This window comes from Naumovozyma dairenensis, chromosome 3, assembly GCF_000227115.2.
Source record: "Naumovozyma dairenensis CBS 421 chromosome 3, complete genome".
NCBI classification, from domain to species: domain Eukaryota; kingdom Fungi; phylum Ascomycota; class Saccharomycetes; order Saccharomycetales; family Saccharomycetaceae; genus Naumovozyma; species Naumovozyma dairenensis.
In genome coordinates, this window is record NC_016481.1 from 1,467,669 (window position 1) to 1,489,100 (window position 21,432).

General features: G+C 33.0%; 10 protein-coding genes across 10 annotated transcripts; 5 read left to right on the forward strand and 5 right to left on the reverse strand.

Moving 5' to 3' along the window:
- Positions 1-2,885: 2,885 nt before the first annotated feature.
- NDAI0C06330 (uncharacterized protein) lies at positions 2,886-3,953 on the forward strand (the record flags this gene model as incomplete). Its single annotated transcript, XM_003669487.1, has 1 exon — positions 2,886-3,953. One exon carries the CDS (start codon positions 2,886-2,888, stop codon positions 3,951-3,953), a length of 1,068 nt encoding a protein of 355 aa, XP_003669535.1.
- Positions 3,954-4,288: 335 nt separating this feature from the next.
- NDAI0C06340 (uncharacterized protein) lies at positions 4,289-5,248 on the forward strand (the record flags this gene model as incomplete). Its single annotated transcript, XM_003669488.1, has 1 exon — positions 4,289-5,248. One exon carries the CDS (start codon positions 4,289-4,291, stop codon positions 5,246-5,248), a length of 960 nt encoding a protein of 319 aa, XP_003669536.1.
- Positions 5,249-5,424: 176 nt separating this feature from the next.
- On the reverse strand, positions 5,425-6,747 carry MLO50 (Mlo50p; the record flags this gene model as incomplete). Its single annotated transcript, XM_003669489.1, has 1 exon — positions 5,425-6,747. One exon carries the CDS (start codon positions 6,745-6,747, stop codon positions 5,425-5,427), a length of 1,323 nt encoding a protein of 440 aa, XP_003669537.1.
- A 1,419-nt stretch (positions 6,748-8,166) lies between these two features.
- EMA19 (Ema19p) lies at positions 8,167-8,694 on the reverse strand (the record flags this gene model as incomplete). Its single annotated transcript, XM_003669490.1, has 1 exon — positions 8,167-8,694. One exon carries the CDS (start codon positions 8,692-8,694, stop codon positions 8,167-8,169), a length of 528 nt encoding a protein of 175 aa, XP_003669538.1.
- A 546-nt stretch (positions 8,695-9,240) lies between these two features.
- Positions 9,241-10,488, forward strand: NDAI0C06370 (FAD-dependent oxidoreductase; the record flags this gene model as incomplete). The annotated part of the gene is made up of 1 exon (XM_003669491.1): positions 9,241-10,488. One exon carries the CDS (start codon positions 9,241-9,243, stop codon positions 10,486-10,488), a length of 1,248 nt encoding a protein of 415 aa, XP_003669539.1.
- A 328-nt stretch (positions 10,489-10,816) lies between these two features.
- Positions 10,817-11,422, forward strand: WWM1 (Wwm1p; the record flags this gene model as incomplete). The annotated part of the gene is made up of 1 exon (XM_003669492.1): positions 10,817-11,422. The coding sequence occupies one exon, from the start codon at positions 10,817-10,819 to the stop codon at positions 11,420-11,422; it is 606 nt and encodes a 201-aa protein (XP_003669540.1).
- A 141-nt stretch (positions 11,423-11,563) lies between these two features.
- CTF19 (Ctf19p) lies at positions 11,564-12,697 on the reverse strand (the record flags this gene model as incomplete). Its single annotated transcript, XM_003669493.1, has 1 exon — positions 11,564-12,697. One exon carries the CDS (start codon positions 12,695-12,697, stop codon positions 11,564-11,566), a length of 1,134 nt encoding a protein of 377 aa, XP_003669541.1.
- A 1,494-nt stretch (positions 12,698-14,191) lies between these two features.
- On the forward strand, positions 14,192-15,673 carry LPD1 (dihydrolipoyl dehydrogenase; the record flags this gene model as incomplete). Its single annotated transcript, XM_003669494.1, has 1 exon — positions 14,192-15,673. The coding sequence occupies one exon, from the start codon at positions 14,192-14,194 to the stop codon at positions 15,671-15,673; it is 1,482 nt and encodes a 493-aa protein (XP_003669542.1).
- Positions 15,674-16,042: 369 nt separating this feature from the next.
- On the reverse strand, positions 16,043-16,780 carry FCF2 (Fcf2p; the record flags this gene model as incomplete). Its single annotated transcript, XM_003669495.1, has 1 exon — positions 16,043-16,780. The coding sequence occupies one exon, from the start codon at positions 16,778-16,780 to the stop codon at positions 16,043-16,045; it is 738 nt and encodes a 245-aa protein (XP_003669543.1).
- A 2,168-nt stretch (positions 16,781-18,948) lies between these two features.
- On the reverse strand, positions 18,949-21,018 carry SPT8 (SAGA complex subunit SPT8; the record flags this gene model as incomplete). The annotated part of the gene is made up of 1 exon (XM_003669496.1): positions 18,949-21,018. One exon carries the CDS (start codon positions 21,016-21,018, stop codon positions 18,949-18,951), a length of 2,070 nt encoding a protein of 689 aa, XP_003669544.1.
- Between the last annotated feature and the right edge of the window lie 414 nt (positions 21,019-21,432).

A 21,432-nucleotide genomic window follows, 5' to 3' on the forward strand; every position in this document is an offset into this window, starting at 1 on the left:
TTGTTGCGTCTTAGTTTCTGTCGTTTCAATTCCCAATTTACAAGTTCACCCTCCCGAACAAATGTATCTCCATTTTAGTATATATTTTCTTTCTCTATATTATGAGATGCTTCTGAATATACAATAACATATATGTTAATGGGATATATTAGTTTTTCTTTCCATTTTACGTTCCGATACTTTAGGCAGTTTCTAGCAAGATCCATATCTTCACACACCTTTATTTTGCGTGGCAAACGTTTACTGACAATATTATATGTCAGTTAGAGTACAAATGGCGATCGATTTTGTTGCTGAACTATGAGGCAGTAGGTTTCTTAATGTTTTTTATTCAATAAAGCATACTTACTGGTAGGACTATTTAGGTTTTGTTACCTTCCTGGACCTCTTAGAGAACCCTTTTGACCATTGGATATTCTTCGGTAACCTCGTAAATCTATGTTTCTTAACACAGTAGAGCCATTTTTTTAACCGTGAATGTGCTTCTCTCGTATTTCATTCAATCTGTTTTCGTGTAACTTTCAGTAAATTCCACTTTTTTCTATATCTATAGAATATTATCAACTAGTCTAAGACCGTACGATGTGTCTGTTTGTCCATCTTCTCATCTTCATGTTCCTCATCTTCTTGGAAATCTGGGCAGTCTCCAGAATAACTAAAATGAATGTTTATTCTCTCATTAATTCAAATAAATTTAAAGAAATTCAAAAAATTAAGAATAACCAATTATTATATTATACTTTTCTTTACTTTATATGTCGGAGAATGAGCTCCTCAACTTTTGTGTGAAATAGTACACATAGCTATAGACCTGTCAAATCCTATTAAGAGGGAAACTAATAAACAATAGATCTTTTGTTTCATTTACTTTTTCAAATTTATAGATAGTACAGTGCCGATCATATCTAAACAATATTCTTCGTTGTTTCTCCTAATATGATTAAAAATTATTGCGATTTTATTTTTAAGAGTTCCGGTTAGATTTAAGTCGTTCAGTTGGTTTAGGATTTCATCATAGTGCCTAGAGCCTCCCACATGTAGAACAAAATGACCATCAAAATCATAGAGTGGTATTAGAGCTTCATTCAGGGAAATGTTTTGTGCATCATAAATCCAAAACTGATGTTCCCTAAACTCTGGTGTACAGATAATCATCGAAATGTTTAAGAAAACAAACTTTCTTTTTGTAATCGTCCGCAGCTTCTTCTGTTGCGGAATCTAGGTTCGTTTCAATACTGGGCATAATTGTTTGTTAATTATTTATTGGAATGAGGAAAAAGACCACGTAATTGAGTAAATTGAAGTCTTTGAAGTCTTTGAGGTTGTAATGACAAAAAGTAAAATAAAAGATAAGGCCTATATATATACTTTCAGCATTATTGTATGTTTTGTTGTTGTTGTTTTTAACTGTGACACAAAGATGGAATCTTCGAGAAGCGGCGCTCGTCAACAAAACGGAGTTTGTTTACCATTTACGGACATAATGGCACCGCCAGACATGACTACGGAGTTACCCCACAATAAAACAACTCTGTTCTTTAACCAGGCCTGGGACGGATAGGATTTTTGGTCTATCCTAAGGGATTTCGGGCCTACCCTAACTTTTTTAATCCCCAGTGAAAATCTTCAATCCAGTCCTAATCCTATCCTAACCCAAAATCTATCCTAATCCAAGGCCTGTCTCTAACACTGGCTGCCGTGTACGGGTTTAATTATTATGTAGCTGAAACTTTTGGAAAAAAGGGAAACTACATTGGCGGTTAATTTGAACTTACTATGCTTGTTTCTCAAGAAATAAATGACTCAACTGCATTTTCTCCCGGTTCGACTGCCAAAGGCAACAGTTGTAGGAGTGTAAACCGGCTGGAAAAATGATACATTTCAGGTTGGATTTCAATTCATTTGAAAGATATAATGATTGGGAGGAGAGTTAAGCATTTTATGTCTTGCTCACAGGTTGCATACGTATGTTTAATTTGAGTGAAAAAAATAATACAGAAAAGTAAACTTCGAGTACTAGTTTCAACGAAATGAAAGGCTGCTACATGAGGGAATGAATCCATTAGAAGTAGCCAAATGCTAACTGTTAGATGTAATTTACTTCTTATTGATTGTTCAGAGTTATCTATTAATACGTTCAGATATAATATATATAAGTCTAGTATAATAGGTGCGGTTATATATTAAGCAGCTAGGATAATAATGTGATATGGTGGATACCTAAAGGGTTCTAAGATTGGTAACGTTCTCTGAAGTAGCTTCAGTTGCACAGTTCTCGTTAGAAGTTCTTGAAAAGATCGTCAAGCTCGGCGTGTCGCATATGCGGGTAAGGCCATGGTCGCATTATGCGGGTAATACACTTTATTAGGATCCTCGTCATACTTGATCAGGGTATAAGTAGTATTCAGCTTATACTACCCCATCCTTAAGTATGTTAACTTAGGTATGGTTTAGATCAACAAAATCAACCTTATACTAATATGTTAGCATTATTACACTGTATCCAAGCCTGTTTGTTATCTGTTATTCTATTATATTTATTATACTACATATTAGGTACGTAATCAAGAATACTTTGAATTAGGGAATTACTCTTTACACTAGTATTACTGGTCAATTTACTTAAATTTGTTATCTATTTTTTCTCTCACTTTATGTATAGCCTATGTTTTTTTCTTCTTGTTTGTGTCGTTCTAAGAAACCTCACAGAACGAAAAAAACATTGTCAGAATTCCAAAAACCATTATCGTCAAGATAAAATAAAGACTATTTTTCATTAAAAAAACAAAAGCATATAGATGGTGAATTAAAACTACTAATGCCACGAGAGGAAGATTTCTCACAGGTGAGAAATATTTTTATTTATTTGCTATATTATTCAAATAATGACAATTTCCTATTTGAAAGAAAGTTATGCGTCTTTGATTAAATTATTTTTCAATGATGAACAATGCGAAATCACAAGAACAAATGATCCCAATGTTCCGTCTTGTTTTAATCATAAAAGTGTTCGAACGATGCCAATAATTAAAGAGAAACATAAAGATGGGCTATTCATGTTTTCATCTCCTGAATCCTTAGAAAAATACAAACAATTAAATTCAAAATATTTTGGAGAATTAAATATTAATGGGTTTGGTATTCCATATTTACATATAATAAGAATTGTTTCTCCCATTGGGTTCCCCTTTGTGGATAATTGTTCTTCCTTCAAAATTTATAAATATGAGGTAAGGAATGCAAGCGATCCACTTCCGTTAGAATATCCTCATTTTGAAATTATTACGAGTAGCAATCACTTAAAATTGTACAAGATTCTAATTTGTTCCATTGATCAATTTAATTATGAAATGTTGGGGTCTGGGAAATTCTATTTCCAATACTATATGCCAGATTTCCCTATTTCTAATATGTTAATGAGATGGAAGGGATTAATGTCAGATTATCATTTCCAAATGGATGAGATGAATTTTAATTGGAGACAATGTTTCCAATTTAATTCAAAAGGGTATGTACATCATAGATTACGGTTGACTGATGTAACGGTTCCTCAACAAGATAATAGTACTGTTATAGCAAACAGTTTAGAGAGAAAATTTAAGAAAAAGAATTTGAAGCAAAATGTTATTGTTGCACACTTATTAAGAATTCCTATAAAACCATATGATTTTACTAGAGGTAGAGGAAGTGATTTTTTCCAATGGACTGATTTGGAGATTGGAGAGGATAGTCAATTCCATACATTAGGTATTCAAGATATTTCTCCTTTGAAAGAACGGATTGCATGTCAAGGGTTATTTTTCAGTTATAGAGAAGTGGAAAAATATGAGCTTTATATATATGATGCTGTTGATTTTATGTACTTACCTGAATTGATGGGATGGGATGAATTTTACAGATGGAAAGCAATGAATCCTAAAACCTTAGTGGTTATGTTAGCTGGTAATAAGTAAAAATATATACTTATGTAATTNTAAAAATTGAAACTGAATTGAGGTCATTATTTGTTTGTTTGTTTTTGTTTTGTTTTGTTTTGTTTTGTTTTGTTTTTTACTTGTTACATAAGCATCGGAGTTACAATTGTATGCAAGCATGCTGCGCCCTTTAGATATATGTTCATGTTAAGTGAAAAGTGGGGCTCATCAAAATACTGTTGCCTTCATTGAAAAAAAAAACTCTGCTGGATTATATAAATAGTTTATTTGATAAACTTAGAGGCTTGCGTCAACATGATAAAATATTATTTGTTTATTCTTTCTCGAGAGACAACTCGTGAAGGTACCAAATAATGTTTGTTAAGAAAATTTCAAGAATAATTAAAGATGATGCAGAGATTAAATTTCATGTAGATCTTATTACAGACGGGACAGTTCCTAAACAATTTCATATTAGTACGCAACGATCCATGCCTGTTGTGAAAGTTTTCGGCTCTTTTGGGTATATTATGTTCTCATCGAAACAATCATATGATAGATTTAAGGTTTCACCAAAGACTGAATTCAATGACTACGATTATGACGGAGTTGGGATACCGTTGTTACAAATTGTTAGAGATGAAGATCTTAGGTTACCGTTTTCTAGTAAAGAGGCTAGTGTTTTCAAGATTTATAAATTTGAAATTAAAAGTGTGAAGGAACCACCGCCATATGATAAGAAAGCTGTTTTGATAGAGAACAATGGACGATTTAAACTTTATAAAGTACCATTTTGTCAAATTTATAAGAAGTCATCGTTTACTAATGTGGAATATGTGTTTAGGTTTATGAATGGTCCAATTGGGAAAACGAAGTATGGAACTATACATCGTCGTGAGTTCCGTGATTTATATACCAAATTAGATGATAAAATTAATTTTAGGTGGCATATTGATTATAATCCTATCATGACTAATGATCATTATATTTTGGAACTTTTGGATGAAATTGAAGTTTCGTTATTAGATTCTGATATTGTGAAAAGAGAAAAGAAGAAGCTAGAAAATTCTCACAAGTGTCATAATCATATTATGGGACATTATACGAAGCAAACAGGTGATTTATTTCCTGGAATTCTTTGTAAAGAGGGGGAACTTATTATGGGGGAACTTCTTGAGAATGTAGGAAAGTATGGTATTACAGATGTCCCATGGTTGACTCAAGTGTTTGCTTGTCAGAGTTTATTACTTCATTATCTTGATCATGATAAAGAAAAAGAAAAGAAAGGAAAGAGTAGGAATAGACATCGATCATTGTTTTCTTCAATTCAATAATTCGAAATGAATGTCGTATAACTTTTAATGTAACAAAGGAACCAGCCCGAGGGTGTGTGTTTTTATATATTGTATTATAAATTTTTATTATACGTATATTATTTATTAATATGTGATTAAGTTATGCATGGATGAAAGGGATGAACAAAAGTGCTTGGCGATTGTGTTTTTTTTGTTTAATATTCCATTATTTGTTTATCATGATTTTTCCTCAATGATTCCAAAATTTGAACCAAATCCAAGTTATTATTAATAGATTTCAATTGATTTATAAATTCAATTAAATCATGATTAAAGAATTTGAAGTAAGTTTGTTCCAATACCGCGAATAAGAAATCGATCAATACTACGTTTGATAATTGGTTATAATACATTGAGAAGATGAATATATCTAATAATTCCAATGCCATGCCATCATTTGCATGAGTAGATAAACATGAATATAATGATTTTCTTAATAATGGTATTATGAAATCTTGCAAAATGTTTAATTTCAAATGATCTCTTAAATGATAATATAATCCTTGATAAAAAGTGAAAAATTTGGATTCAATAATAGTAGAGGAAATGTTGACGTTATTTGTATTATTTGAATTTAAAATACAATTGATTCCATTTTCTTCTCTACTAAGATTTAACCATATTTTCTTAGCTAATGTATCTAATTTGATGCATTGTGATAAAGCTTGGTACATTTTATTGGAATGTTGGATTGATTCTCCGGTATATATATCATAAAGACATAGTTGATAGATATGGAATCGTAGGTCCACGGGTAAACCAAACCAATACATGTTTAAACTTTTCAAAGTGATTAATATAGTTCCATCTTTCCATGATTTCCTTATATTATTCCATATTTTATCTAATTGGAATTTCCTCTTTAATAAATGTCTATTGTCATATTTCAATTTTAAAAGGTCTTGATTTGTTTGTCTTCGTATTATAGTTGTTAATTGGTTGTTATGGTGCGTTTCAATGTTATCATCATCAATAATATCTGTCTCCTTATTATCTACGAACATATTTAAAGAGTCCATTTGATCTGATATTCTTCGTTTATTTTCTTGAATTAATGAATCTACACTAATATTATTACGAAGTCTTGATGCTAATGAAGGTGTGGAGAATATTGATGATTCGGATATAGATTCCTGAGAATACGATATATGTCTATTACAATTTGAGTCTATAGTATTATTTGTAGATACTGTAGACATGGAATGTTGAGAGTCGTTATAGATTGGTAGTGAAGGAGGTTTTGAGAATAGATCCATGTTATTATTAGCGTTATTGTTTGTCATGTTACAATATAAATCAGGAGGTCCTACGAAGGGGACAGCATGAGAGACCAATTGAATGTCATTATCGATGGTCAAGTCATGTATGGTAGACCAATCTGTAAGGTTTGTATGTTGTAATTGGTCCCTAGTGACTCTATGTCTGAGATGATATAGTTTCTTACTTGGGGAGATAAATTGTTGTGGTTCTTGGGTCATTATTTTATATTTGTGGATAAAAAGATTGTGGATGTAATTTTTCACTTCTTATAGCATATGTTGTTACGATTCTTTTTACAAACGTGACTGTTATTAGCTATGATAAATTGCCAAGTGTTGTTCTATATTGAAAGAGTACTTTCAGAAAGATGAATATCATGGAAAGAATGGATTTTGTTTCTACAATCTAGCTTCAAGATGCCGTGCCATACCATGCCATGCCATGAATGGATGAGTCCAGCAACGATGTATCCTACCTAAGACTGACTCCAGTCCTTGCAAGAGAAGCATAGTTTATCATATCATATTCTGAAACAAAACTGTCAAGGCACCAAATAACTCAGCAAAAAAGTTTTCCACAACTTATGCATATGTCTATGCGGAGTCTTCTTTTTTTGGCAATACCTACCTACGTAGATAGATAGAATGTTGCTGGTTATTGTTTTCCACAGAGAAAAACCAGCGCAGCCCCACAGACCACACACAAGTTTGTTTCTCGAAGAAAAAAAGCGAAAGAAAATCCTCGAGGCGCCAAAAATGGAAAATGGAAAATGGAAAATGGGAAATCTAAGCGCGCCGTCTCTGTTACCCTCCCTCGCTCCCTGCTGTTACTACTAAAAATAGGTAGAGAGAAACGCCAAATGTTTTGTTTTTGTTTTTGTTTTTGTTTTTGTTTCTCTCAAATTGAAAACAAGACGCGTAACGATTTCTGTCATGAAAAATTCTGTCATCTGACATAATTACGTGCAGAGATTACAGCAACAAAGAGGACAATCCAAAAATAACCCTGTGCCAAGGGTAAACCGCTTCCAATCCATACATACATATAGGCCCAAATGTAATAAAACAATAAGACTATATTATGTTGATGTCAAAGGAACCGAATATCCTTTGAATAATAGGACATTGTTCTGTCTCATACCATTTTCTAACTAGTATGTAATATCGTATATTGTCTGTATTCTTGCAAAAAAAATTTTTTTTTGGAATAGTTGTAAAATAGCTAAGGGTCCCAAATTAAACCACTATTTTGGTTTATTACTGAAACAATTGCAGATATCAAGATGACTGTATAACTTTTCGTTTAAAAATAATATGCTACATAATATCGCGAGGCCAGGGATCGGAAAACTCTATATATATTGGGAATTATTGTTTACCATGAACGTAGGTTATATACAAAAGAATTTCTCTATATACATATTAGGTTTATCAGTTTTTCTTTGTGGATTATTATGAAAAAATATACAGGAAAGTGAACTTATTATTTAAAATAATAACGATATCCTAAAATACATAAATATATATATATAGATAGAAAAATCCTTTTGACGGGTAAAACTTTTTCACAACATAATCACATATATACTAAGTATTTTTCGGATTTGCATTCATGCCAGCTAATGATGGTGACTTAGTTCATAGAAGCAATAATCTTAAAGGGATCAAAAATGTTGGCAAATAAACACCAATAAGTTTTAATTTATCAGCATTACTCAAGGGGACTAAGGTCTCATCACTTCCTAAGAATGGATAGTGACCCCTTTTAGCAATCTCATATAAACAATAAAATGTAGTGGCTGATGCAATCAATCCATATCTGAATAACCATTTATTCAAGCGTTTCCTATCAATAAGACGAGCATTTTCATAATATTTCTCATTTAATCTTTTGAGGAAGTAGAAGAATAATGGTAATTGGGAAACTAATTCAAAAAAAACACAAATTTTCAACCATAATGGTTTTTCCCATAATAAAAAGTCATTATTTTGTTGAATATGCCATGATACTATAGTACTACCAACTTGCCAATTCGATGGAATTATCACAGATGCATCAATGAATATAGTGATGGGGATATGAATTAGGAAATAATACCAAAAGAAAGTTCTTTCCTTCGGAGATAATTCAGCTTGTTTCGCAATTTTTTGTTCCTTCTTCGACATGTTGGAATAGACGCTTTAACTTATCAAAGTTCCTACTCTATAGAATACAAAATAAATGAAAAGTTCTTCTTTTTCTAATCACCGAAGGGTGATCAAAGTTTCAATTATATACGTGAGTATTCAATCAAGATGATGAGGAAATTGCTAGAATTGGGATAAATCGGTAAACGAGAATTCGCTTTTAACGTACGTATTGACCCGAATAAGGAAAAAATACGTGAAACAATGGATAGCACCTCTTCGAATATCTTCAATATCTTAAGTTTTTGTTTGATTAAATCTGGACGATGCGCTTTCTAGAAGGAAACCTATGTATGATGGTATCTGTCAATGGTTACGTGACCTCTTAGTGTTATCTTATAAAATCTCGTGCCCCTTGCTTTTACGACATAAGGTTATCGTCGCCAACAGGACATATTATTTAAACCAATGAGTTATTTCTTTGATGGCTCTACCCTTCCTTTACTTACAAGTGAATTAGACCATTGTTTATGACTCACACAAATCTAAAACTCACTTAAATTTGCCTGGTGCTATAGCAAAAAAATGACTAATAACGCAGTAAACAACTATAGATATGATAATATGAAAAATCTTGATGCATTCGAAGATAACGTTTGTATCGTAGGTGCCGGTGTCATTGGTTTAACAATTGGATATCAATTACTATCAAAATTGTCAGAAACAACTACCAATGACAAAAACAAAAAGAAGTTTAAGTTGAAGCAATTGACTATTATTGCTAGTAATTTCCCGAAGGACTCACCAATATCTCATCATTACACATCACCATGGGCTGGTGCACATTTCAGACCATTCCCACATAGACCTGAAACTTTCCAACAAGATCAACGAGAATCCAATTACACAAGAATTACATATGGGTTTTTCCAAGAACTAGTTAAAAATCATCCTGAATCAACAATTGAATTTATGAAAGGGGTTGATTGGTTAGAAAACCCACCATTAGAATATTCTAAGTTCGGTCCCGGTTATTGTAACACACCAACTTCCAAATTAGAATTCAAGCCTATCCCAAAGGATCAATTACCAAGAGGGGTTACCTTTGGTGCGGAGTATTTAACCTATTGTTTAAATGCACCAAAATATCTTTTGTTCTTACAAAATCAAATGGAATCAATAGCGAAGAAGTTAGGTATTAAGATAGAATGGATCCGTCCTGATGATCCATTAAAGTCTTTAAAGGAATTAAGAGAGAAATATTTATTGCCTATGTCCCTTGACACAAATGTCATATTCAATGCTACCGGTCAAGGGCTTCAATATATCAATGACTGCAACTCGACAATAATGTATGATCCAAAATCCTATCCAATAAGGGGTCAAACATTATTATTGAACGTTCCAAATCCCAATCATATAAAATTTGCAAAAAAGACTATAACCCATCAAAGTGCAGATGGATTATGGACATTCGTTATTAAGAGACCAAGTAATGATCCAGAAATGGAAGCGCCACAATATATTCTTGGTGGTACAAAACAACCAAATGTTAATGATGTTGATATTAGCGAGGGTGATACAAAGGCTTTACTGGAAAGAGCTAGAGTATTGTTTCCTGAATTACTATTTCCCAATGATGAATTTGACATTGTCAAGGTTAATGTTGGTTTAAGACCAGCAAGAGAAGGTGGGAGTAGGATTGTATTGGAGACTATCCCTACCCATGATGGCAGTTCAAATTTGAAGATTTGTCATGCATATGGTTTAGGAGGGATGGGATACGAGACATCCATAGGTGTTGCCAGGCATGCCCTCAGTCTCATCAGTTAGGCTGCAAAACTGCGTAATTAATAGATAAATAAAAGTATACATAAACAACACATATAACAATATAACAATATGACAATATGACAATATAAGAAAGAATAATATTTTCTGTCGCTGGAAAAAATGTGTCATATTGTCCATCCTTGCACCGCACTGTGCCCCGTTGTAGGCTTGTAATTATGTTATTAAGACGATAACGGAATAAATATCGAAGGTGTGATTTAGTATATATTTAATAATGATCCATGAAGAATAACAATCCTCCTTTCAGTTGGGCCCATTTTCTTCGGTAGTTGTTATTTGTATCACAACTACAGACATTACAAATCATATGGCACAGAGCAAAACAGACATTCCAAAGGTTCCGTCAGGTTGGAAAGCTATTTTCGATGATGAATACCAAACATGGTTCTACGTAGATCTTTCCACCAAAAAATCACAATGGGATGAACCAAAAGGTACAACATGGCCTTCTCGTGAAGCACAAAGACCAAGTGGTCCTCCACCTCCTCCAGGATATAGTAGACAAGACCCATCTCAAACTCGATCACAACAACCATATGTGCCTCAACAGCAATCACAACAACCATACGTGCCTCAACAGCAACCACAACCACAACCGGTGAGATATGCTCCACAACCTCAAATGGCACCTCAACCGATGTATTATCCACAGCAACCGGTGTACCAACAACCACAACAAAATAGAGGTAGAACTAGTAGTATGATGTCCCCAATGATGGGTGTCGGTGCAGGTTTGTTAGGTGGTGCTCTTTTAAGTAATATGTTTGAATCTCATCATCCTGATACCATTGTAGAGAATAATTACTATAATGATGATAATAATAACGATAATTATGATGGAGGTGATTTCGGTGGTGGAGACTTCGGTGGTGGAGACTTCGGTGGTGGAGACTTCGGTGGTGGAGATTGGTAAAACATTCTTTTTTAATGACAGTTTGTCTCGTTTTTTCATTTACAGTGATACAAGAAGGAACATTTCTTCTTTTCATTCACTTCATTTCCCTTGATATACTTTAATATTATATTGTTTGACTTTTTTTTTTATTTATTATCATTATATTGTTCCATATTTAGAGAAACATAGTTTATATAGTTTAGTTAATCCTTTTAATACCCCAAACTGTTTTACTAATTCATAAGTGATTTCATCTGCATCAATTTTACCTAATATATCACCATTCTTCTTTAAGATTACATGTAAAACGGTACATGGGACGATTAATTCATTCCCAGATCGTAATGATTTGACTTTCGTTTTAATTTCATAAGCTATTGATAATTCAATGTCTCGTGCATATATAACTAATGTATCGTTGTCTATAACATCATTGTATGTTCGTACCATGTTGAATCGAATTTTATTCTCGTCTTCAGTAGATTGTATATCATTCGTACTTGTTGATTTGATCTCTTTGATAATGGATTGTAATATTTCATTTCTTCTGTACTGAAGTCTATCATACTCGTAACATTGTAAAATTACTAAATTACTATCAATTACATTAGCGTTTCTTTGTTGACAAATCTTGTACAATACGGGACTATCATGAGGGGAAATAGAAAGAATATCATAATTTTCTATCTCTAATGAGCTATTACTATAATATTTTAACTCGATTGTAAGAGTAAATTGTTTCAAACTATCTTCTACCATTCTATTAAATCTTAAATCGATAGTCATTTTATTTGTAACATCATCATGTGATCGTATGGATAACCGTATAAATGGATATGTGAATAGCCGCAAATAGTTCAAGTGCCTTCTCAAATTCAAGACTGGTAATATTTTAATATTCTTTTCATCATTATTTAATGCTAGAATATCTTTGAAAAGTTGCAACGCATTCTCATCAATGATATTACTATTTGTTTCTTCCTCTCCTTCTTCATCCGTAATATCTTTGTCAATTGCATGTGAAATATCGTTTCGTTTCTTCTCTTCTAATTCCTTAATTTCTTGAAGCAATGTATTTCTTTCATTCAATAATTGTTCTTTCTCTTCTTGCAATTTAAATCTTTTCAAATCTTCTTCATTTAGTAATTCAGATCCGAGATTTGAATTACTTGAAAATGAATGCAACGCACTACCCAACTCTGACTTGGAAGCATCCTGATGATGATATGATTTGGTTGGAGATCTAATGGAGGAATGATTTTCTCCAGACATCAAATCAGAAGTAAAATCCATTTCTTTTTGTTTTTCATTTATTTTGTTGCTTAAGGCCAATCAAAAAAAAAAAGAAAATTCTAGCTAGAAATAACTAAGACAAAGCAATTCTGGGCTGTATAATAATTTCAGTTCATAATATTATAGAATTAAACATAGCGATCCATTATTTAATCCCATGATATTTTTCATCACTGATCGATACGTAGTAGTACTTATTTTTCATGTTCAAAAGAAATATTCCAGATTCCAATCGTCGAGAATCTTTTACCATATGTGCATATGATAGCGCCCTTGATATTACAACAGCGGAGGTAACCGAACAAGTTGGTCTTCAACAGTGTTCAGCTGTATTTCAAGCAATATAGTATAGGAGGAACATCTTAATAAGGACATCGAAATCAAAACTATATTGTTGTTTAAAAGAATGGCTCCAAAAAGATAATCTTACCAATTTAACCTCTATGAAAAAAATAAAGTCTTGAAGTGTTAACATACTGCGTCATTTTTTGGGTTTAATATTGTCCACAAGAGAAAACTTACTACCACATGCAGAGATTTTATAATAAATGTTAGAAAAAGAATTAGGTAACTAGTCAGATTACTTAAATTAAGAGTCTTTATTATTGTGTCTATATTTTTGGGCTGAGAGCTCTTAACTCTTCGAATTTTTGTCCAAAGCTACCCAGGTACCACCTTGGGTGTGAGCTAACCTAAAAATTGTTTTAATATCAACTCCAGAAAGGATTCAGATTATGATCAACTTGATAGTAGCATTGTTTCCCATTAATAATTGCTCCTTAGAGAAATCTTGTCGAGGAACTGAAGTTAGAGGGTTACTTTTCCTGAGTGATGGCCCAACTCTTTTTTTCAACCCTAATTTGGAGCACATCAGTGTAGTACGTAGAATAAACTCCACCGAATAGCCCTCCCAAACATCGTGAACTCTCATTCTAAATGTCATTGGTATGTGTACCTCTGTTAGTAGATATTATTTTTAATATTTCTATAAACAGAAACCTAATTAATTTCGAATAGCAATATTGAGAAATCTTGTTCTCTTAACGTCATTTAAACCTTTTGAGAAGTTTTGATGTTATAGCCCTACATTATATTCGTTGGGAAATTCTGAACGAAAACTAACGATTTTATAAACCTCACCCTACTCTTTGTAATATGACCAATTTTTAGTCCCAATAATCTTACTTTTCAGATTTATGGTAATTTAATACCCTAAACTTTTAAAAACTACCCATTTGGTGTAGCCCTCATTTCTTGTCACGCACCCTAAGCTGTACATGTAACCAATCATTCAATAAATTTAAAGAACAAAGATAAGGAAACAGCAAAGAGAGTGTTAGTTTTGGCAAAATCTACCTTGAACAACAAAAACGTTGAACTCCAAACACACACACACACACACATATTTACCTACAAATAGTATTATCCAAGCATAAGCATACTAATAAATTCCCTGGATATCCTTAAAACCTAAAAAGATAAGAACAAAAAAAAATGTTAAGATCATTCATTTCTAAAAGATCTTTTTCGATCTCATTTCGTAACCTCTCCCCTACTTCGAAAAGTCATGATATAGTCATCATCGGTGGTGGTCCCGGTGGTTATGTCGCTGCTATTAAGGCTGCCCAATTGGGGTTTGACACGGCATGTATAGAGAAAAGAGGTAAATTAGGTGGTACATGTTTAAACGTCGGTTGTATCCCTTCAAAAGCACTCTTAAATAATTCTTTAATGTATCATCAAATGCAACATGATTCCAAACAAAGAGGGATCGATATTGAAGGACAAGTTAAATTAAACATTGATACATTCCAAAAGGCTAAGGATAAAGTCGTTAACCAATTGACTGGTGGTGTGGAAATGTTATTCAAGAAAAATAAAGTCACTTATTATAAAGGGAATGGATCTTTCGAAAATGAAAATGTAGTCAAAGTTAGTCCCGTGGAGGGATTGGAAGGTTCTGTAAAAGAAGATGTTTTACTTGACGCTAAAAATATTATTATTGCTACTGGTTCAGAAGTAACTCCATTCCCAGGTATTACTATTGATGAAGAAAGAATTGTATCTTCTACGGGAGCTTTATCGTTGAAGGAAATTCCAAAAAGATTAGCCATTATTGGAGGTGGTATCATAGGTTTAGAAATGGGTTCTGTTTATAATAGATTAGGGTCAAAAACGACAGTTCTTGAATTCCAAGATCAAATTGGTGCCTCCATGGATGGTGAAGTGGCCAGCTCAATTCAAAAAATACTAAAGAAACAAGGTATGGATTTCAAATTAAGTACCAAAGTCATTTCTGCAGAAAGAAAAGGTGATGTAGTCGATATCGTTGTCGAAAAATCGGGTAAAAAGGAAACAATTCAAGCTGATGTATTATTAGTAGCAGTAGGCAGAAGACCGTACATCGAAGGTCTAAATGCTGAAAAATTAGGCCTAGATGTCGATAAGAAGGGACGTCTAGTGATTGATGACCAATTCAACACTAAATTTCCTCATATTAAAGTCATTGGTGACGTCACTTTCGGTCCAATGTTAGCTCATAAGGCTGAAGAAGAAGGTATTGCTGCAGCAGAAATATTTAAGACTGGCCATGGACATGTTAATTACAATAATATTCCATCAGTCATGTATTCTCATCCTGAAGTAGCATGGGTTGGTAAGACAGAAGAACAATTGAAAGCAGATGGTATTAAATATAAAATTGGTAAATTCCCATTTATTGCCAATTCAAGAGCTAAGACAAACATGGATACAGAAGGTTTTGTAAAGATTATTATTGATGCTGAAACTGAACGTCTGTTAGGTGCCCACATCATTGGTCCAAATGCAGGTGAAATGATTGCTGAAGCTGGTCTTGCACTAGAATATGGTGCATCTGCTGAAGACATCGCAAGAGTGTGCCATGCTCATCCTACCTTATCGGAAGCATTCAAAGAAGCAAATTTAGCAGCTTACTCTAAGCCAATTAACTTTTAATTATGGGTTTAAATATCTGTTTTGATGCCATGAATGTCCAAAAAGCTATACCCTTGAAGGAATATGCAGCGAAAAAGTACTAAAAACTATTTTAATTTGCGATAAAAAGGAAACTAAAGATAATAGTTATCTATTATTATATATATTTTTTTTTGATATGCCACATTTATATATATATTTTATTATATTCTTTTATTTAACGATCTTGAAAACTAAATTTAATTTTACGAATGGTTTCCTTTAGGTTATTGTTGTTGTTTTGTAGTGTACAGCGAGAATATATATGCTATATTGAAATTTAGATATAGAAATGTAGTTCTAATAGTAAGAGGATGCAATTTTTGAATAAGTAAGAGACATTCAAGGTATCTAATACTTCTTTCTCATTGATTTCATTTTCTTGAAATGACCTTTTTTACCGCTAGTTTTCTGTACTTGAATTTCGCTATATTTTCTCTTGAAATATTTATTAGTGGTATCATCGCCCATTAAAGTTTCTAACATTGTCGATTTCCTTTCTTTATTTGTCAACCTACTACTGTAGAATTCAGCCTTATTATCAATAATTGTACCGACGGCAAATCTGTCAGGTATTTGCCAGCGGTCTTTCTTATAATGTCTCTTTGGATCTAATGCAGCACGGTGTTGTAATAATACTAAATCTCTCTGAAGCTCTCTACGCATATTATCATCTGGCTTAGGTAGTGTAAACCAATCGTTCTTTGTATCAATATTTCTCGTTGTATTATTCTTTTGTTTATCTTGAATTAATCCAGTTTGTTCATTCTTCTTCTCTTTTTCTATAGTGCTAGCTTTCTTCGTGGCCAAACTGTCAAACCCATTTTCAAGCTTGGGTAGATTTCTTAAATTTTTCTCTATATTAGCAAATTCTTTTTCCGTGTCAACTATCTTCCTGCCTTTTTCTCCATCATCAAATTGAAGGACATTTTTTGAAAAATCATTCTCTTCATCATCATCATCACCAGCGGTAACAGCAACAACATCACCTGAACTGTTTTTCTCATCTGAAATAGACGTTGAATTCTTGTCTTGGACAGCCGATGTCAATGCGCCAAAAAGATCATCTATACTAGCATTTTCGTCCATTCTGATAGTTACTCGATAGCTTTTATTGAAAATATTATTCTAGATTGTTCTGATGACCTTGCAAACTACTTTCTACATATGTGTATGCAGTAAGGAAAATACTGAAACTTTTTATGTTAAATATTATTTTTCATCTAATAAGATGCTCATCGATAATTTTTCTTCTGTACATCCCTACACCTCGCCAATATTTGGCGGACAGAATATAAAATTGACAGAATTTCACTTTTGATCCATTTTGAATATTATTGTTTTTTTATTAAAATTAGTAATTTGGGCAAACCAAGAGGAACAATCCAACCAACCGTCCTTAACAAATACTCTTAGTAACCTATACAAGGACAGAATGTAATAAGCATACTTGAGCTTAAGATCGTTTTTTAAAGGATACCTTCGCGGTATGATGTCGAGCTTTTTAGAATGCCATCAAGTTTGGTCATAAGAAAGGAAACAAACAATTCTGTTTCACTTGCTGCCCCTTTTTCATCTGATATGAAGATGTGTTCGAACACCCTCATCATATAAATGCGTAAACTCTGAGCAAAGTTCAACAACTATGAGTTGTTCAATAATTACTTCTGCGCAGGCGAAGCTGAAATTTATAAGAGGCAACGGTAGAGATGTTTGACTCCATTCAAGCCGACCACAACAATTAAGCATTAAAAGATTTAAGGATGTCATTAAAAAGATTAGTACGTTTCTTCGCGAATCACATTGCATTAGAATGAATCAAAAATACAAACCGTCAATCTGTCGCGGTTATGATAACTTAGCCCAGTCTAATAGTTTATATTAAGGCACTTTATTTTTGACACTGTTTTTTGTATCTGCGTACTCTGATCGGTTGCTTGACTTCATGCAACGTTGCAATGAATTGTATTGTGTATTACGACACCCTTACTGGAGAAACAGGGGGTCGGTCCAATTATATAAAGAGAGAGATTAATTATGACGCGATTGCACATGTCTTGAAATTTATTTATATACTAATATTACATGTTATTTGGTTATATCTGATTTATTATCTTTCCAGCCTTCTCTAAAGTTCCCGTCTTGGTGCGTTTTCTTGAATGTATTGTTTACCTATCAACTGTCGGCGATGATCTACATCATCGTTCAGAAAAGAAATCAAAGCCTCCAAACCTTTTAGAAGCTAAGTTTGCCGCCAAATTTTCATTTTTTTCAGACTTATTAGTTGAATAACGTAAAACATCACCTATGTTACCGCTGTTTAATATTTCTGTATGGTTACGAAGATCATCAATGGAACCCACTTGTGTATTCTTGGAAGGAATTATACGTTTCTTTTGTTGTTGACGTAATTTCCAAGCTTTAAGTTGTAATTCTGCATATTTACGTCTCTTCTCCTGATATTCTTTCATTGTTGGAAGTTCCTCCGTCTTTTTGGAAAGTGCTGGATTGAATGGGTTATCGTAAGGCGTATCTTTCCAAAATTTACCAGTATACAGCTGCCTTTCTAAACTGACTAATGATTCCGTTCTAGGTGGTTTTGAGAGAGTGGATGATGAAGCAGAGCTATTAGTCATGTCGCTTTAAAGACTGGTTTCGTTTCTTATATAGAATATAATGTTGGATGGTCGCCTTATGAAGCTATTTATATCACCAAAAAAAATATTTTCATGTTCTTATGGTAAATTATACATGTACGTATTATAAGCTCACTTGCGTTGTCATTTTTCGACACAATAATTTGAGGTTACATTACCTTATGATGGTTACTTATTTCTCGACACTCAAATTACGACGCTTCCCTTAAAAAATCAGTAGTTTTTTTCTGACAGTTTTGGTCTCTCCGTTCTCTGTCATTTTCCCATTTTTGACGACAGAAAAAGTGAAAAATAAGGGATCGTCAAAATATTAAGTTATAAAGAAAAATCACCTAGTGTTACCCTGGAAAGAGAGATGGTTAATTTTTATATTTTATAAAAGCTTTATTTTTTCTGTTTATTTTACATTACGCAAAGTATCCAAAAAAGAAACTGACATAATGTATGAAATGCAAATTAGTTGGTGGAAAGTAAATAAAACAACTTATTCAGAATCTTTTAAAATGGTAAAATCATTTAAATATTTCATAGTTTGTCATATCAACAATAACACAAAGAGTTTTGCATTACAAGCGTATAATTAATTAAAGCATATATATTCTATGCTAAGTCTATATCATAAATCAAAGTAAGATCTGTAGAAACACCTTGCCATCCACGATTTCCGCTAGTACTTATTAGGAATCTACATGTTGGATCAACATATAAATTGGAAATCGAACCACCATGATGTCCTGGAACAATTAGAAATGGGGCACCTGATGATTTTGAAGTATTTTCAGGTTTGGTATTATAAAGTCTAATATTATCTCTCGATGCAACTAGAAGTTGTTTATTATTGGGCATTGCATATACGTTGGAAACTGGACCCGATATAGTCGGTAATTTCAACACATTACATGGTTTGGATGGCATTTTGATATCAAATTCCTCCACGCAAGCATTTCTTCTACCTGCATAGATATGATCACCATCAACATTCCAACACGCTGAAAGACACCACGGCGGAATATCTGGCCCTCTTTGAAGGTTTAATACGGGAGTTTCACCATTACGTCGATCCCAAATATGTATTGAACCATTCAATCCCGATGTCATAAATACTGATTCATCATAAACGATGTTTAATTTTGTTTTCGATATTTCATCTGCTATGGAAGGAATCTTGGTATCATTTCCCATTTTCTTGTTAGCATTTTTTTCGTCATCATCATCTTTATCCATATTTATATCAGCATCTTCGTCTTCTTCGTCGTCACCAAATAACGATTCCATTTCATCATCATTATTCTCGGAATTTGTTGTGGACATTTTGGTATTTGAATCAGCAGATATTATATCATTATTAATATCCACGGTAGAGAATAACGGTCTTAACTCCAAAGACGATAATTCTGAGGTAGTGCCTTTGAATTCATTTACTATTTTTCCATTTTGTAAATCCCATTCTAATATTTTTTTATCCCAAGACCCACTGATGAATCTATTTTCTTCACCATTCATTTTTAAAATATTTACAACGTTTGAATGTCCTTGCTTCCCGGGAGCAAAATAATGTCCAATGGAACCCTCCATGTATCTAACACCATGCATTGTAATCCCACCATTCGATAGCCCACTTAGTAAGAACATACATTCACTTTCTACAGCTAATGAGTATACAGGACTTACTTTCATTTCATATTCTTTTTTATTTGCTGCCAATTTGACTTCTGATTTCTTTTGCGGTATTTCATTTTCCCAATAATTTTGTAAAATACCAGCATTTTGAATTGATTCCGTTAATGCATGCTTTTGTAAAATTGTTAATGATAATTTCCCCTCTAATGTATTCAATAAATCATATTTTCTAATATAACCATCATTTCCTCCTAAGAATAAATATTTCAAACCCTTGGAAACTGTTAATGCATTAACGTCCGTTTGTATGGGTGTTGCTGCAGTGGGATATATGACATATGAATCTACAATTTTCGATGATTGTCGCATTTGAGTATAATAATTATATATTTTATCATTCATGGTCATATTATCATTAGGAGATGTCAATTTGTTCTCAGGTTCCATGGAAGTTGATGATGAGTTTGTATTGTCTTCAATAAGTCCATCACTAATAGAACGAGAACTAGACTCTTTATTTCCGGTGGGCTTACCTTCTTTATTTTCAGCACTGGTATCTATATTTGATTGTGTCTCAGACGGTTCATCCATCTCAATAGACGTCTTATCTTCTTTGCTTTCACCGTCATTATTTTTTATGTTTTTATCCTGCTGATCTTGGACTTCTTCGGGATCATTCTCCGTATTATCATCTGAACTTATACTAGAGCTATCATTGGCGTTACTTTCGTTGTCATCTCCTTCTTCCTCGTCATCTTCGTCATCTTCATCATTTTCATCATCTTCATCTTCATCTGCGTCTTCATCATTCGCGTCAGCATCCATATCTTCATCCATCCCCATGTCTTCATCTTCCTCATTATCCTCATCCTCTTGTTGAGATTCTACATTGATGTTAAAATCCCCTTCCATCATGTCATTTTCATCAACGTCATCTTCTTCTTCCTCCTCCTCATCTTGTTCATTATTTTGTGATCCAATTTCGTCGTCATTGTCGTCATTATCGTCGGCCACCTGACTTTGGTTTAATATATCATCTACGTCATCCATTATATTCCCTTTAAATATATATAATTACCCTTCAACAGCGTATGAAAAAAGAAAGACCCAAAAAAACCGGTAGTCTTAATTACAGTTTTAATCCATTACCTACTTGCAATTCCATTATTATCTTCAATAAGCTTTAAACCTGCTAAGTGACTATTGTTACATAGTCTATTTTACTGAAAAATGGAATTTCGAGATGAGATGGCGGTTACCCGGATATACTAGGGTTACATCGATTAGGGTGTCCAAGAAATATATTTAAACAAACCCTAACTTATTATCATGGTACCCTAAGTAAAAACAATCATGTTTACGTTTAAAATTCCGTTATTTATGCACCGTAAATTATCTTGTCTGGCTCTTTCTCTGACACTAAACGTCGTTTAAGAGGATGTGGTGGTCATTATACCCGGTTCC